Here is a 13970-nt window from a genome sequence, read left to right as displayed (position 1 = left end):
TCATTAAAAGGTGGGGTATACTTGGGCATGGCAAAGGGGGGTGGAGTCAGGGGTGGAGCCAAGGTTGCGGCGGCAAAATTAGGTTTTGCCTAGGGTGTCAAAAATCCTTGCACCAGCCCTGCCGACGGGTAGATCGCAAACTAATTCCTACTTTGCTGGTCCATCCCCCAGCGGAGAGTGGGAAGCAGCCCAGTACTGGATGGAGGGTGGAAGCTGCCGGAGTTAACTTTCAAGTTAACCAGCTTGTTTAGACAAAGAGTTAACTTCGGCAGCTCCGTTCCCGCCCTCCATCCAGTACTGTGCTGCTTCCCACTCTCTGCTCTGCAGTACACCAGCTGTAAGGTAGGAGAGTGCTACCTACATACTGGTGTGTGCTTGTGTTGGGGGGGACGATGTGAAGGGGCAAAGGGCACTGCTGGGGGGGGGGACTGGGGCAAAGGAAACTGCTATGGGGGCCAGAGGACACTACAGTGGGGGAGGGGGTGATGTGAAGGGGACGGGGATGCTGCTTTTTGGGGGGGTGAAGAACACTACTGTATGGGGGAGCAGAAGACACTACTATGTGTGTGTGTGTGGGCAAGAGTCACTGTGTGTGTGTGTGTGTGTGTTGGGGGGGGGCGGACACTACTATGTGTGTGTGTGTGTGGGGGGGGGACACTACTGTGTGTGTTGGTAATCGGATCCAGCCTTCGGTGAGTATAGGGCCATACGTTTTGGACCCTCTTGACTAAGTGTTACAATACCATGTCTGTGCTGATACTTATTTAGTTCATTATACCCCCTACAGATGTACTGCACACACATCTACCCCTGATGAAGCGAGCATGGTCTTACGAAACGCGTTGGTATACCTTTCATGCCTGTGTACTTTGCAGCTTACATTCTATACCATGATACATTTAATGACATTTTTTAATGTATGTATCACTTCAGTGGCTTGGCTATGATTCGTGTTTATGTTTGCATGACAATTTTAATACATTTTGAAACTGTATCTACTCATTGTTCGCTAACCGCTTTCACCTCATTTAAAGTCCTGGGGCGATTTCCTGTTTTTTTTGTTGTGTGTGTGTGTGTGGGGGGGGGGGGCAGAGGACACTACGTCTGGGATGATGATGTGAAAGGGGGCAGAGGACATCACTGTGGGGTGGGGGTGGGGGGCACACTAGTGGGGGTGATGTCAAGTGGGAAGAGGACTCTGCTGTATGGGGGGGGGGCACTACTGTGTATGTGTGTGTAGAGGGGGGGACAAAGGACACAACTGTGTGTGTGTGAGAAGGGGAGGGGACAACACCACTGTGTGGGAGGAGGCAGAGGGTCAGAGGTCACTACGGGGGGGGGGGTGATTGATGTGAAGGGGGGCAGAAGATACTACCCTGGGGGGTGCGATGTGAAAGGGGGGGAGAGGACACTACTGCGACACACTATGGGCACTTGGAAGTGCAGTCCCTGTAGATCCGAGGGAGAAAAATAAAAAGTAAGCATTTTTGCTTGCACATGATTGCATGATAAAATCAGCAGAGCTTCCCCTCATTTCGGATCTTCCCCTCAGATTTACAGCAATTGCACTTCCAAGTAAATCATTCCCCTTGTGTGTACCGTTGTTTTATTTAGGGCTTGATCGTTTTGCTTTTAGTTTTTTTTAAAGGGGTGCCCCCCCCCCCCCCTTTGTCTAGGTAGATCTCAGTCTCTGACAGGTTGCCTCCTCTTGCATTAGATATCCACGTTGATTCGTTTCTTATCACCTCTTGTTGTATAGCTGGCTAAAGGGGGATATATTACATCTCCTTTGGTAAATGAGACTTCCAATGTAACTCCACTTTTGTTGAGAAAAGAAAAAAAAAGCATCCCCCTCGGGGTGATCTCTGTACATTGCAGGGATTTGAACAAACGTTGTAGCAGATTCCGACCTTTTCCTGCTCTGAAGGAATATTTCTTTGTGTCACCATGTCCTTTCCATACTGAATATGAATAGGAGGATGCAGTTCATTATAATCATCTGGTGCCCTCTCAGTGTTCTAATGAGAAAATCTGCAGTGTCTGGATGCCTTAAGCACTTCACAGCCACGTATCAGATGCATGGCTCACAGTTGGGGCACAGTCCCGCAATGTAAAATTGCCGCTCGGCAAAAAAAACAAACAAAAAAAACAGGCTTTAGGAGGTGGCAGTAGCGTCTCCTGAATGCCTGCCAGCTGCTGCTATACTGCCCTCCGAAAAGTGATTTATTGTGGATCGCTTTTCAGCGGGCAGGAAGTGTTACAGCCTGTTTTGAAAGAGCATAGCTAGTGCGCAGCTCAGCGATTCTAGCATTCCTTTTGGTGCTGCATTCTCTCCTTTATCCACAACGTAGGCAAGCAGAGTAATCTCATAGTCTTTATATTTTTGGACTTGTTTATAAAATACCAACCAAACCATCCTGACCGGTCACCGGACCGCGCTGAACAGGACGCCATAAGGTGGACCTTCATAATCTGCTCTCCTTCACTTCATATATAAGTGAAATAATTGATGTTGACTCTACTCACCCGTCAGATTTGGCCCACAGGAGGTTGGGACCGAGAACGATTGCAATATTGCTGGGCGTCATTTTGTTGACTTCTTGGTGTTCTCCTAACTTTGCCAAAAACTTGATTAGGAATCTGCAACGAAGACAGAATCACGAGCACAACAGTCATTTATTGCTGGAACAGAACTCAGCTTTCTCCTCTGGAAAACACCAATAATATTGTCCAATCAGGGATAGTCACAGCCATGTAACCTATACAGGTGTCACCATCAGATGTGTGACGTCCACAGGTAGCAGAAGATAGATCGGTGACACCTATGTGTAATCTGGACAGATGATGTCGTCATGCATACTGGTGTATAACACAAAGGGGTAAAGTATACGGGTGCACAATACATATTGGTAACAGACAGGTGGGCAACACATATGTGCAACATAGACAGGTGTGGGACACATACAGGTAACGTGGACAGGTGTGTGACACACAAAACATAGACTGGTGTGTGACACATATGGGTAACATAGACAGGTTTGTGACGCATAGTGTAACAGAGAGGGGTGTGACATATATGGGTAATGTGAACAGGTGTGTGACCCATGAAGTAACATAGACAGGTGTGTGGCACATATTGGTAAATGTGGACAGGTGTGTGACCCATTAAGTAACATAGACAGGTGTGTGGCACCTTCAGGTAATGTGGATAGGTGTGTGACCCATGAAGTAACATAGACAGGTGTGTGACCCATGAAGTAACATAGAGAGGTGTGTGACCCATGAAGTAACATAGACAGGTGTGTGACCCATGAAGTAACATAGACAGGTGTGTGACCCATGAAGTAACATAGACAGGTGTGTGACCCATGAAGTAACATAGACAGGTGTGTGACCCATGAAGTAACATAGACAGGTGTGTGACCCATAAAGTAACATAGACAGGTGTGTGGCACATATTGGTAAATGTGGACAGGTGTGTGACCCATGAAGTAACATAGACAGGTGTGTGACCCATGAAGTAACATAGACAGGTGTGTGACCCATGAAGTAACATAGACAGGTGTGTGGCACATATTGGTAAATGTGGACAGGTGTGTGACCCATGAAGTAACATAGACAGGTGTGTGACCCATGAAGTAACATAGACAGGTGTGTGACCCATGAAGTAACATAGACAGGTGTGTGGCACATATTGGTAAATGTGGACAGGTGTGTGACACATATGGGTAAGGTAAACAGGTGTGTGACACATACAGGTCATGTGGACAGGTGTGTGACACAAGGAGTAACATAGAAAAGTGTCCAACACATACAAATAACAGATTGGTGTGTGGCAAATGAAGTAACTTAGGCTGCATTCACACCTGAGCGTTTTCAGCTCATAAAATGCTCATAAAACGCCCGAAAAAACTCCCAACAAGCTCATGTTAATTAGGTTTCTGGTGAGAGGTTGTAGTTTCATCCTGCTGTAAATATTTGTGTGAGATCTCAAAATAAAGAGTCATTCGTGTTTGAACCTCAATACAGAGCCTTGTCTCGTACTTTGGGGAGAATTACTCGTATGGGTTTCTTGTTCGGCTGATTAAAGTGTTTGATAGCTGCCGTTGTGTTCGGAAATGGAATGTCTTAAACGGCTTTCATACTCGGGGTGTGGTTACACGCCCTAAGCTCAAAAAAGAACATGAGCTTCTTTGGGGCAGATTACAGGTGTTTTTCTGCCTTTTACATTGGTGACCTGAACAAAATCGCGGCAAAACGCCGCAAAATCGCGGTAAAAAAAATTTGGTTAAAACACGGCAGAATCGCGGTAAAAACACGTGACTTTTAAACGCTCAGGTGTAAATGCAGCCTTAGGCAGTGAACACAAATAAGTAAAGTGGAGAGGTGTGTGACACATGCGTGTAACATAGACAGGTTTACAACACACACAGGTAACATGGACAGGTGTGTGTGTCACACAAAGTAACTTAGAAGGTGTGTAACAAAAATGGGTAAAGTGGACAGGCATGTGACACATACAGGTAAAGTGGACCGGTATACAACACATACACAGGTAACATGGACTGGTGTGCAACATATTCAAGAAATGTAGACAGGTGCATGACAAATAGAGTAAAATATATACAGTATCTCACAAAAGTGAGTACACCTCTCACATTTTTGTAAATATTTTATTATATCTTTTTGGCTGCATTCACACCTGAGCGTTTTCAGCTCATAAAACGCTTGTAAAACGCCTGAAAAAACAAGCAAAATCCCATTCATTTCAATGGCACCTGTTCACATCTGAGCGTTTTGTCACCTGAAGCAAAACGCCTGAAAAACGCCCTAAGCTCAAAAAAGAACAGGAGCTTCTTTGGGGCAGATTACAGGCGTTTTTCTGCCTCTTACATTGGTGACCTGAACAAAATTGCAGCAAAAACACAGAAATATCACGGTGAAAACATGCGACTTTAAAACACTCAAGTGTGAATGCAGCCTTCATGTGACAACACTGAAGAAATGACACTTTGCTACAATGTAAAGTAGTGAGTGTACAGCTTGTATAACAGTGTAAATTTGCTGTCCCCTCAAAATAACTCAACACACAGCCATTAATGTCTAAACCGCTGGCAACAAAAGTGAGTACACCCCTAAGTGAAAATGTCCAAATTGGGCCCATTAGCCATTTTCCCTCCCCGGTGTCATGTGACTCGTTAGTGTTACAAGGTCTCAGGTGTGAATGGGGAGCAGGTGTGTTAAATTTGGTGTTATCGCTTTCACTCTTTCATACTGGTCACTGGAAGTTCAACATGGCACCTCATGGCAAAGAACTCTCTGAGGATCTGAAAAAAAGAATTGTTGCTCTACATAAAGATGGCCTAGGCTATAAGAAGATTGCCAAGACCCTGAAACTGAGCTGCAGCACAGTGGTAGAGACCATACAGCGGTTTAACAGAACAGGTTCCACTCAGCGTCATATCCAGAGGTTATCTTTGGGAAATAGACGTATGAGTGCTGCCAGCATTGCTGCAGAGGTTAAGGGGGTGGGGGGGTCAGCCTGTCAGTGCTCAGACCATACGCCACACACTGCATCAAATTGGTCTGCATGGCTGTCGTCCCAGAAGGAAGCCTCTTCTAAGGATGATGCACAAGAAAGCCCATAAACAGTTTTCTGAAGACAAGCAGACTAAGGACATGGGTTACTGGAACCATGTCCTGTGGTCTGATGAGATCAAGATAAACTTATTTGGTTCAGATGGTGACAAGCGTGTGTGGCGGCAACCAGGTGAGGAGTACAAAAACAAGTGCGTCTTGTCTACAGTCAAGCATGGTGGGGGGAGTGTCATGGTCTGGGGCTGCATGAGTGCTGCCGGCACTGGGGAGCTACAGATCATTGAGGGGACCATGAATGCCAACATGTACTGTGACATACTGAAGCAGAGCATGATCCCCTCCCTTCAGAGTCTGGGCCACAGGGTAGTATTCCAACATGATAGCGACCCCAGACACACCTCCAAGACGACCACTGCCTGGCTAAAGAAGCTGAGGGTAAAGGTGATTTAAAGGTGATGGACTGGTCAAGCATGTCTCCAGACCTAAACCCTACTGAGAATCTGTGGGGCATCCTCAAACAGAAGGTGGAGGAGCGCAAGGTCTCTAACATCCAACAGCTCTGTGATGTCATCATGGAGGAGTGGAAGAGGATTCCAGTGGCAACCTGTGAAGGTCTGGTGAACACCATGCCCAAGAGGGTTAAGGCAGTGCTGGAAAATAATGGTGGCCACACAAAATATTGACACTTTGGGTCCAATTTGGACATTTTCACTTAGCGGTGTACTCACTTTTGTTGCCAGCGGTTTAGACATTAATGGCTGTGTGTTGAGTTATTTTGAGGGGACAGCAAATTTACACTGTTATACAAGCTGTACACTCACTACTTTACATTGTAGCAAAGTGTAATTTCTTCAGTGTTGTCACATGAAAAGATAGAAGAAAAGATTTACAAAAATGCGAGGGGTGTACTCACTTTTGTGAGATACTGTAGGTATGCACCACAAATGGGTAAAGCGGATATGTGTGTGACACAGAGTAACATAGACAGGTGTGTGACACATACAGGGAACATGAACAGGTGTGTGACACATAGGGATACACAGACGTGTGTGTCACATACTGGGAACACAGGTAGGTATGTAGCAGCTCCTATCATAAATCTGATAAACTCAGGTAGAGCACATTTCTAAGGTGAATGAATTGGGTATCTGATGGGCTATGTAGGAAGACATAGTATGAAGATCTGAGACATTAGACGGTCACAAGGGCGATGGGCCCAGTGAAGGTTTGCTGAGAGCAGAATTAATTTTATTTTAACAGATTTGGTCATGGTGGGCATTGTATACCTGAGGTTGTTGTAGTTTTCAGGTGGCAGCTTGGCACACACCTCTCTAAAACTCTCCTGCCGTTTTTCTGGCTCTTTAATGCTGAAAGATAAAACAGAATTGGTATGACAAGGTGAACTTGGCAGAGATGCGTCCCCACCAAGCTCTGCGGTCACTTTTACCTGGCAGCTCTCATCCAGTCATCAAAGAGTTCAGAGGTCATGAGCGGTTCTGGAAGTTCCCGGAGATAGGACTTGAGGGCACCTAGAAGATACTTAATATGATAATCCTGCATGGAGTATGGAGGAGGTAGTAATAAGGTGCCATATATGAAAAGATAGAGGTGAGGGAGCAGAAAAAGTCACGTACCGGCCACAGCATGCGGCTCATTAATAAACTCCGCCAGGTCCCTGGCACCGGCACCCAGACTGGCCTTCAGCTTTTTCAGAATTGATGCGCCTGCAGCCAACCGGAACAGACCCTGAAATAGAATTACAAGTTACCAACCTGACCACAAAAATACCACATCACCAATACCAATCATTAGCATTGATTTCAGTACCAGAAAATATGGCGGACAGGAAGTGGATGGGGCTGTTTACACCTAGTAACAAGGAAATGTCTTTCAGTTTGAACAATTATTCCTAGATTTCTTGAAAGGCTACATAGGCCCCAGCGTAAGCCGGCTGACTTCCAGGTATTGGATACCCTTCCAGTTATACCTCACATGAATGAAAGCTACACTTTCACTAAAAATTATAAAGAATTGCTATACAATCCAATATGCAAATGACCTTCACATTTCAATCTGCGGATGATTATTTTCTAAACCAGTGTTTCTCAACTCCAGTCCTCAAGGCACACCAACAGGTCATGTTTTCAGGATTTCCACTATTTTGCACAGGTGATTTGATCAGTTTCATTGCCTTAGTAATTACCACAGCCTTTTCATCTGAAGGAAATCCTGAAAACATGACCTGTTGGTGCGCCTGGAGGACTGGAGTTGAGAAACACTGTTCTAAACTCAGTAAAACCTTAGATTATAAGCTCCTTGAGGGCAGGGACTGATGTGAATGTGCAATATACACTATATTGTCATAAGTATTGGGACACCGGTCTTTACACGCACATGAACGTTAATGGCATCCCAGTCTCAGTCCGTAGGGTTCAATATTGAGTTGGCCCACCCTTTGCAGCTATAACAGCTTCAACGCTTCTGGGAAGGCCGTCCACAAGGTTTAGGAGTGTGTCTATGGGAATGTTTGACCATTCTTCCAAAAGCGCATTTGTGAGGTCAGGCACTGATGTTGGACGAGAAGGCCTGGCTCGCTGTGTCCACTAACTCTAATTCATCCTAAAGGTGTTCTATCGGGTTGGGACTCTGTGCAGGCCAGTCAAGTTTCTGCACCCCAAAGTCACTCATCTATGTCTTTAAGGACCTTGCTTGGTGCACTGGTGTGCAGTCATATTGGAACAGGAAGGGGCCATCGCCAAACTGTTCCCACAAAGTTGGGAGCATGAAATTGTCCAAAGTGTCTTGGTATGGACATGGATGAGCGAGTTTAGGGTGGAGAAACTTGACTGGCCTGCACAGAGTCCTGAGTTCAGATCGAAGATTGGGGTGTGCGAATGGCGGAAGAAAAATTGAACATGAACAGGGAAAACAGTGCAGCAGATTCGTTGGATTTGGGAATGAGAAAGATTCACACAAAGATCAGAAAGAACGTTGGGGTTGATTTACCAAAACTGGAGAGTGCAAAAGTGCAGCTCTGCATAGAAACCAATCAGCTTCCAGGTTTTATTGTCAAAGCTTAATTGAACAAACTGAAGTTAGAAGCTGATTGGCTCCCATGCACAGCTGCACCAGATTTTGCATGATCTAGTTTTAGTAAATCAACCCCACTGGAGTAAAGCTGACCATACATGGATCAAAATTCATCCGGTTCAGTAGGGACCAGCCAAATTTCAATCCATGTATGAGCTGGCTGGTTGTACAGAAGTCGGTCTACCGATCAGCTTCTGTACAACCAGCCTTTTGGAAATTTTCCGCATGATCAGCGCCGCTGGCTATAGCCAGCGGTGCTATTCAGTGTCTTCTGACTATAGCAGGGTAGGTACCAGAGACGTGATTGGGACCATGATAGTAATCTAGCACTAGACTCCAAGGCCTCTCATAGTGAAGTCCAGGGTAGTTATGGTCCCAGGTGGAAAAATTACACCTTATTATTACCACCAGGGATCCTCAGTGATGTCCAGTCTTCAAGGTGTAAACCAGACTCAGGGCATGTTGTGACCAGGTCCACTAATGGCGGTTTACAGGAGGGGAAATGATCACAAATGGGAATATAGGAAAAATGGACAGGAAAAAAAAACCTGAAAACATTTCTTATGAATTGTAGGGTTTTTAGTATCTCTACCGGAAAGATGAAATATATAATTGTCTCATTCAGCAATGTATAATCAGAGGTGGCCATCAGAGACCATGGCACCTACCTCTTCTTGCATCCCGTGGATCAGCAGCATTCGCACACAGGCCGATATGGGCGCAGCAATCTCACATCCAAATCTTTCTAGATGTGTTGCCAGCGGTACCCCGTATACCTCGGCAGGAGACTGATGTGCTGGAGCTGGTGAAGAAAACAAGAAAGAGAACGATGATGTGGAGATGTATGTGAAGAAGGCTCAGTAGTTAAAATAAGGAATGACTGGTGAGGAATTCTGAGTAGGTTCCCAGTAGGTTCATTGGTACAATGGCTCAATAAAGAAACTTTATACGGGGCCCTCTGAGGGGTGATGACCAGTTAGAAGCTTATTAAATGCATTTTCTCAAAAAATCTGCACTCAATTTTGGCTGAAGAGGGATATTTAGTGACTGCATTCAGTTGAGGGACATTTGTTGACTTCACTTGTTAGTCGAATATGGACATTTAGTGTCTGGACTTGTTGGTTGAAGAGGGACATTTAGTGACTACACTCGTTGGTTGAAGAAGGACATTTAGTGACTGAAATCATTGTTGGTTGCAGAGGGACATTTAGTGACTGCACTCGTTGTTTGAAGAGGGACATTTAGTGACTGCACTCGTTGTTTGAAGAGGGACATTTAGTGACTACACTCGTTGGTTGAAGAGGGACATTTAGTGACTGCACTCGTTGGTTAAAGAAGGACATTTAGTGACTTCACTCATTGGTTGAAAAGGGACATTTAGTGACTGCAATCGTTGGTTGAAGAGGGACATTTAGTGACTACACTCGTTGGTTAAAGAAGGACATTTAGTGACTTCACTCATTGGTTGAAAAGGGACATTTAGTGACTGCACTTGTTGGTTGAAGAGGGACATTTAGTGACTGAAATTGTTGTTGGTTGAAGAGGGACATTTAGTGACTGCACTCATTGGTTAAAGAAGGACATTTAGTGACTTCACTCATTGGTTGAAAAGGGACATTTAGTGACTGCACTTGTTGGTTGAAGAGGGACATTTAGTGACTGCACTCAGTTAAAGAGGGACATTTAGTGACTGCACTTGTTGGTTGAAGAGGGACATTTAGTGACTGCACTTGGTTGAAGAGGGACATTTAGTGACTGCACTTGTTGGTTGAAGAGGGACATTTAGTGACTGCACTTGGTTGAAGAGGGACATTTAGTGACTGCACTTGTTGGTTGAAGAGGGACATTTAGGGGTTGATTTACTAAAACTGGAGAGTGCAAATTTGGTGCAGCTGAGGACTTCTGCATAATAACTCGAAACAGTTTTAAGGTCTTTAACAATTTCCAGTCCATTCTACATCATACACATGAACTAGTAATGAGTCTGATATATGTAAGGGGTGAGGGACCTGTGTGGTTGACCCTAGTGGTGGACACTCTCCCATGATGGTTTACCAAAAAACGGACAGGACGGTAGATGAATACTGACCGCTCTCCTTCATGGTGTCTCTCAGCTCCCCCAATACATCTGTCAGCTGCGCCAATGATTTCCGATGATACTCTGCCTGAAGCTCCAGAAGCTGTGGGGAAACATCAAGTTATAGGGGTTTAATAAAGGATTTAATAGGACAACCCTAACTACTAATACAGAGGTAAGATAAGAATAGTCACATAGGGGGAGATTTACTAAAACTGGAGCACTCAGAATCTGATGCAGCTGTGCATTGTAGCCCACCAGCTTCTAACTTCAGCTTCTTCAATTAAGCTTTGACCAGAATACCTGGAAGCTGATTGGTTTCTATGCAGAGCTGCACCAGATTCTGTGTGCACCAGTTTTAGTAAATCTCCCCCATAGTTTGAATAGAGACAACATCCATCACGTTCAATGACAAAAAATAGCCTGCTTCGAAGAACCCCAAGCTGGTTCTTCTAAAAACGAAGGAACGTCTTCCACCTTGACCGCATTACTACATTCTACTGTGTTACTTCCTATAACAGGAAGGTTATTTTGTGCTTCGTATAAGGAACACATCCAGCCCTTACCTGAAACAATCTACTCCAACCATTCTCAACCAGGGTTCCGTGAAACCCTAGAATTCCTCTATAGGTTGCTAGGGGTTCCTTGAACTGTGGCTAACTGACCTCCCATCTGATGGTGCCTGCATAATTCTTGGTCCAATGCCACTTAGCAGATCTTTTCAGGTGTCAGAGCAAATTTTCAACTGACTTCCCCAATTTGAGATATACTCTAAGCTGGGGGAAGGTTCCCCCGAGATCTGAAAATTATTTCAACAGTTCCTCTGGGGTAAAAGGATTGAGAAAGGCTGATCTAAGTCTGCTCCTGCGCTACTTCCACCCTCTCCATCGAAAGGAGTGAACCCACCAATCGGCACACCGCTGCCACTCTGCATTGGGCATTGTCCAGCTGGGGCCTTGCAGGCTGTAGAAAGGGGCACCGGGGGGCCACCAGTGATAAAGCCATCCCTAGAATGTATGGCACATGTCAGATGCTTATTGAAACTTTTTTTCACTACATAGCTTCACTACATAGCTTTGCGTCATCTTAAAACACAGAGGTGGCACTTTAATCCCAAACTTGGGTTGCAGGTCACACATGGATTGCATGTGTAGGACATTTTGAATCACTCTTCATCGCCATCTATGGAGAATTTTTTGTCACTGCAACAATCTAACTTGTACTGCACACCTGACCTCCGTTAAGGACCTCAGATCATCCATCCTGTGCCAGATCAAAAGGTTGAAGCTACATTCACACTTAGCTGAGCGTTTTCAGGCATTTTTTTTTTCAGGCATTTTTTAACTAAAAGGTGTGAAGTTCTGCTGAAAAAGAGGCGGAGAGCTGCTGTTTGAGAAAAAAAATCGCATGACAAAATGCTTATGTCGAGTTTTTCCAAGGCGTTTTCAAGTCTTTTGGGGACAAAAATGCTGAAATCTGCCTGAAAAGTGGCTCCTGTACTTTTATTGAGCGACATGCGTTTTGCTACAAAAACGCTCAAATGTGAACGGGGGCCATTCAACTGAATGGAGCCGCTCTGCAACCGCCCCGTAAAATGCGTGAAACGCATTTGTGGTTGCAGTACGGTAGTGTGGGTTTTTAAGGGTTAACAAAAAAGGTGGTGAGAAGGTGACAAAGTGCCTCCTCACTGCCTGTCAGATGCCCTCTACGAAGAGATCCCTCGTAGATCGCTCTCTGATATAAATGAGCCTTTCGTTTGTCTGTATCTGCCTGACTATTGCATGTACTAATGATCTCTGGAATCTGACCCCAGCCTGTACTTTGGATTATACTTTAGTCTGCCGCCTGCCTCGATTTCTTATCTGTCTGATTTTTGCTTCTGCCTCTTGAATTAGTACCAGGCCTGGTTGTCTGCTGGTCGGCGGTCTCCACCAGATCCTTGGCAGGTTGCACTCCGGGTATTGGCAGAACAACATCTGCACCTCCTAGGCCAGTGATGGCGAACCTTGGCACTCCAGGTGTTTTGGAATTACATTTCCCATGATGCTCATGCACTCTGCAGTGTAGCTGAGCATCATGGGAAATGTAGTTCCAAAACATCTGGGGTGCCAAGGTTCACCATCACTGTCCTAGAAGCTCCGGGGAACACCTGATGAACGGGGGTTGGGCTTTGGAGGGAGTCTGGCACTTCCATGGCATGGAAGATTCATAAAGTGGTCAGTGAAACCACAACCTGAACCTTGGGGTACCCCACAGAGATTCCGAATAAAGACCCTGATCTCTTTTTTTAACCACTTGCCTATCGGGGCACTTATACCCCCTTCCTGCCCAGGGCAATTTTCAGCTTTCATCGCTGTCACACTTTGAATGACAAATGTAGCAGCGGTCATGCGACTCTGTACACATATGACATTTGTATTATTCTTTGTACACAAATAGAGATTTCTTTTGGTGGTATTTAATCACCTCTGGGGTTTTTTATTTTTTGCTAAACAAACAAAATAAGACAGAAAATTTCGGAAAAAGAAAAACAACTTTTTCTTAGTTTCTGTTAAAATATTTGCAAATAAGTAATTTTGTGTGGTAATGAGGCGGCACTGATGGGCACTGATAGGCTGCACTGATAAGTGACAATGATGAGCACTGATGAGGCGGCACTGATAGGTGACACTAATAGGCAAAACTGATGGGCACTGATAGGTGGCTCTGATAAGTGACAATGATGGGCACTGGTGAGGCTGCACTTATAGGAGGAACTGATGGGCACTGATAAGTGACAATGATGGGCACTGGTGAGGCTGCACTTATAGGAGGAACTGATAGGCACTGATAAGTGACAATGATGGGCACTGGTGAGGCTGCACTTATAGGAGGAACTGATAGGCACTGATAGGTGGCACTAATAAGCGACAATGATGAGCACAGATGAGGCTGCACTAATAGAAGGCACTGATGGGCACTGATAGGTGGCACTAATAGGCGGAACTGATGGGCACTGATAGGTGGCTCTGATAAGTGACAATGATGGGCACTGGTGAGGTTGCACTTATTGGCGGCACTAATGGGCACTGATAGAGGGCACTTATAGGAGGAACTGATGGGCACTGATAGGTGGCACTGATAGGCACCGATGAGGCTGCACTAATAGGCGGCACTGATGGGTACTGATAGGTGGCACTAATAGGCGGAACTGATGTACACTGAT

At 45.2% G+C, this 13970-nt stretch overlaps 1 protein-coding gene across 3 annotated transcripts in view; it reads right to left on the bottom strand.

Annotated features, from left to right (window-relative positions):
* SH3BP1 (SH3 domain binding protein 1) overlaps positions 1 to 13970 on the bottom strand; it is a 60233-nt gene that overhangs the window by 13248 nt on the left and 33015 nt on the right. For all 3 annotated transcript variants that reach the window (XM_073591729.1, XM_073591730.1, XM_073591731.1), the window contains exons 9-14: positions 10778 to 10868; positions 9357 to 9490; positions 7233 to 7344; positions 7046 to 7127; positions 6885 to 6965; positions 2527 to 2640 (exon numbers count right to left, since the gene is read on the bottom strand). In XM_073591729.1, coding sequence (XP_073447830.1) covers positions 2527 to 2640; positions 6885 to 6965; positions 7046 to 7127; positions 7233 to 7344; positions 9357 to 9490; positions 10778 to 10868 — 614 coding nt within the window. The remainder of the gene's footprint in view (positions 1 to 2526; positions 2641 to 6884; positions 6966 to 7045; positions 7128 to 7232; positions 7345 to 9356; positions 9491 to 10777; positions 10869 to 13970) is intronic.

This window comes from Aquarana catesbeiana, linkage group LG07 (assembly GCF_042186555.1).
Source record: "Aquarana catesbeiana isolate 2022-GZ linkage group LG07, ASM4218655v1, whole genome shotgun sequence".
NCBI lineage: Eukaryota > Metazoa > Chordata > Amphibia > Anura > Ranidae > Aquarana > Aquarana catesbeiana.
The sequence above is the reverse complement of the archived record's forward strand: the minus strand, read 5'-3'. Positions and strand labels throughout refer to the sequence as shown.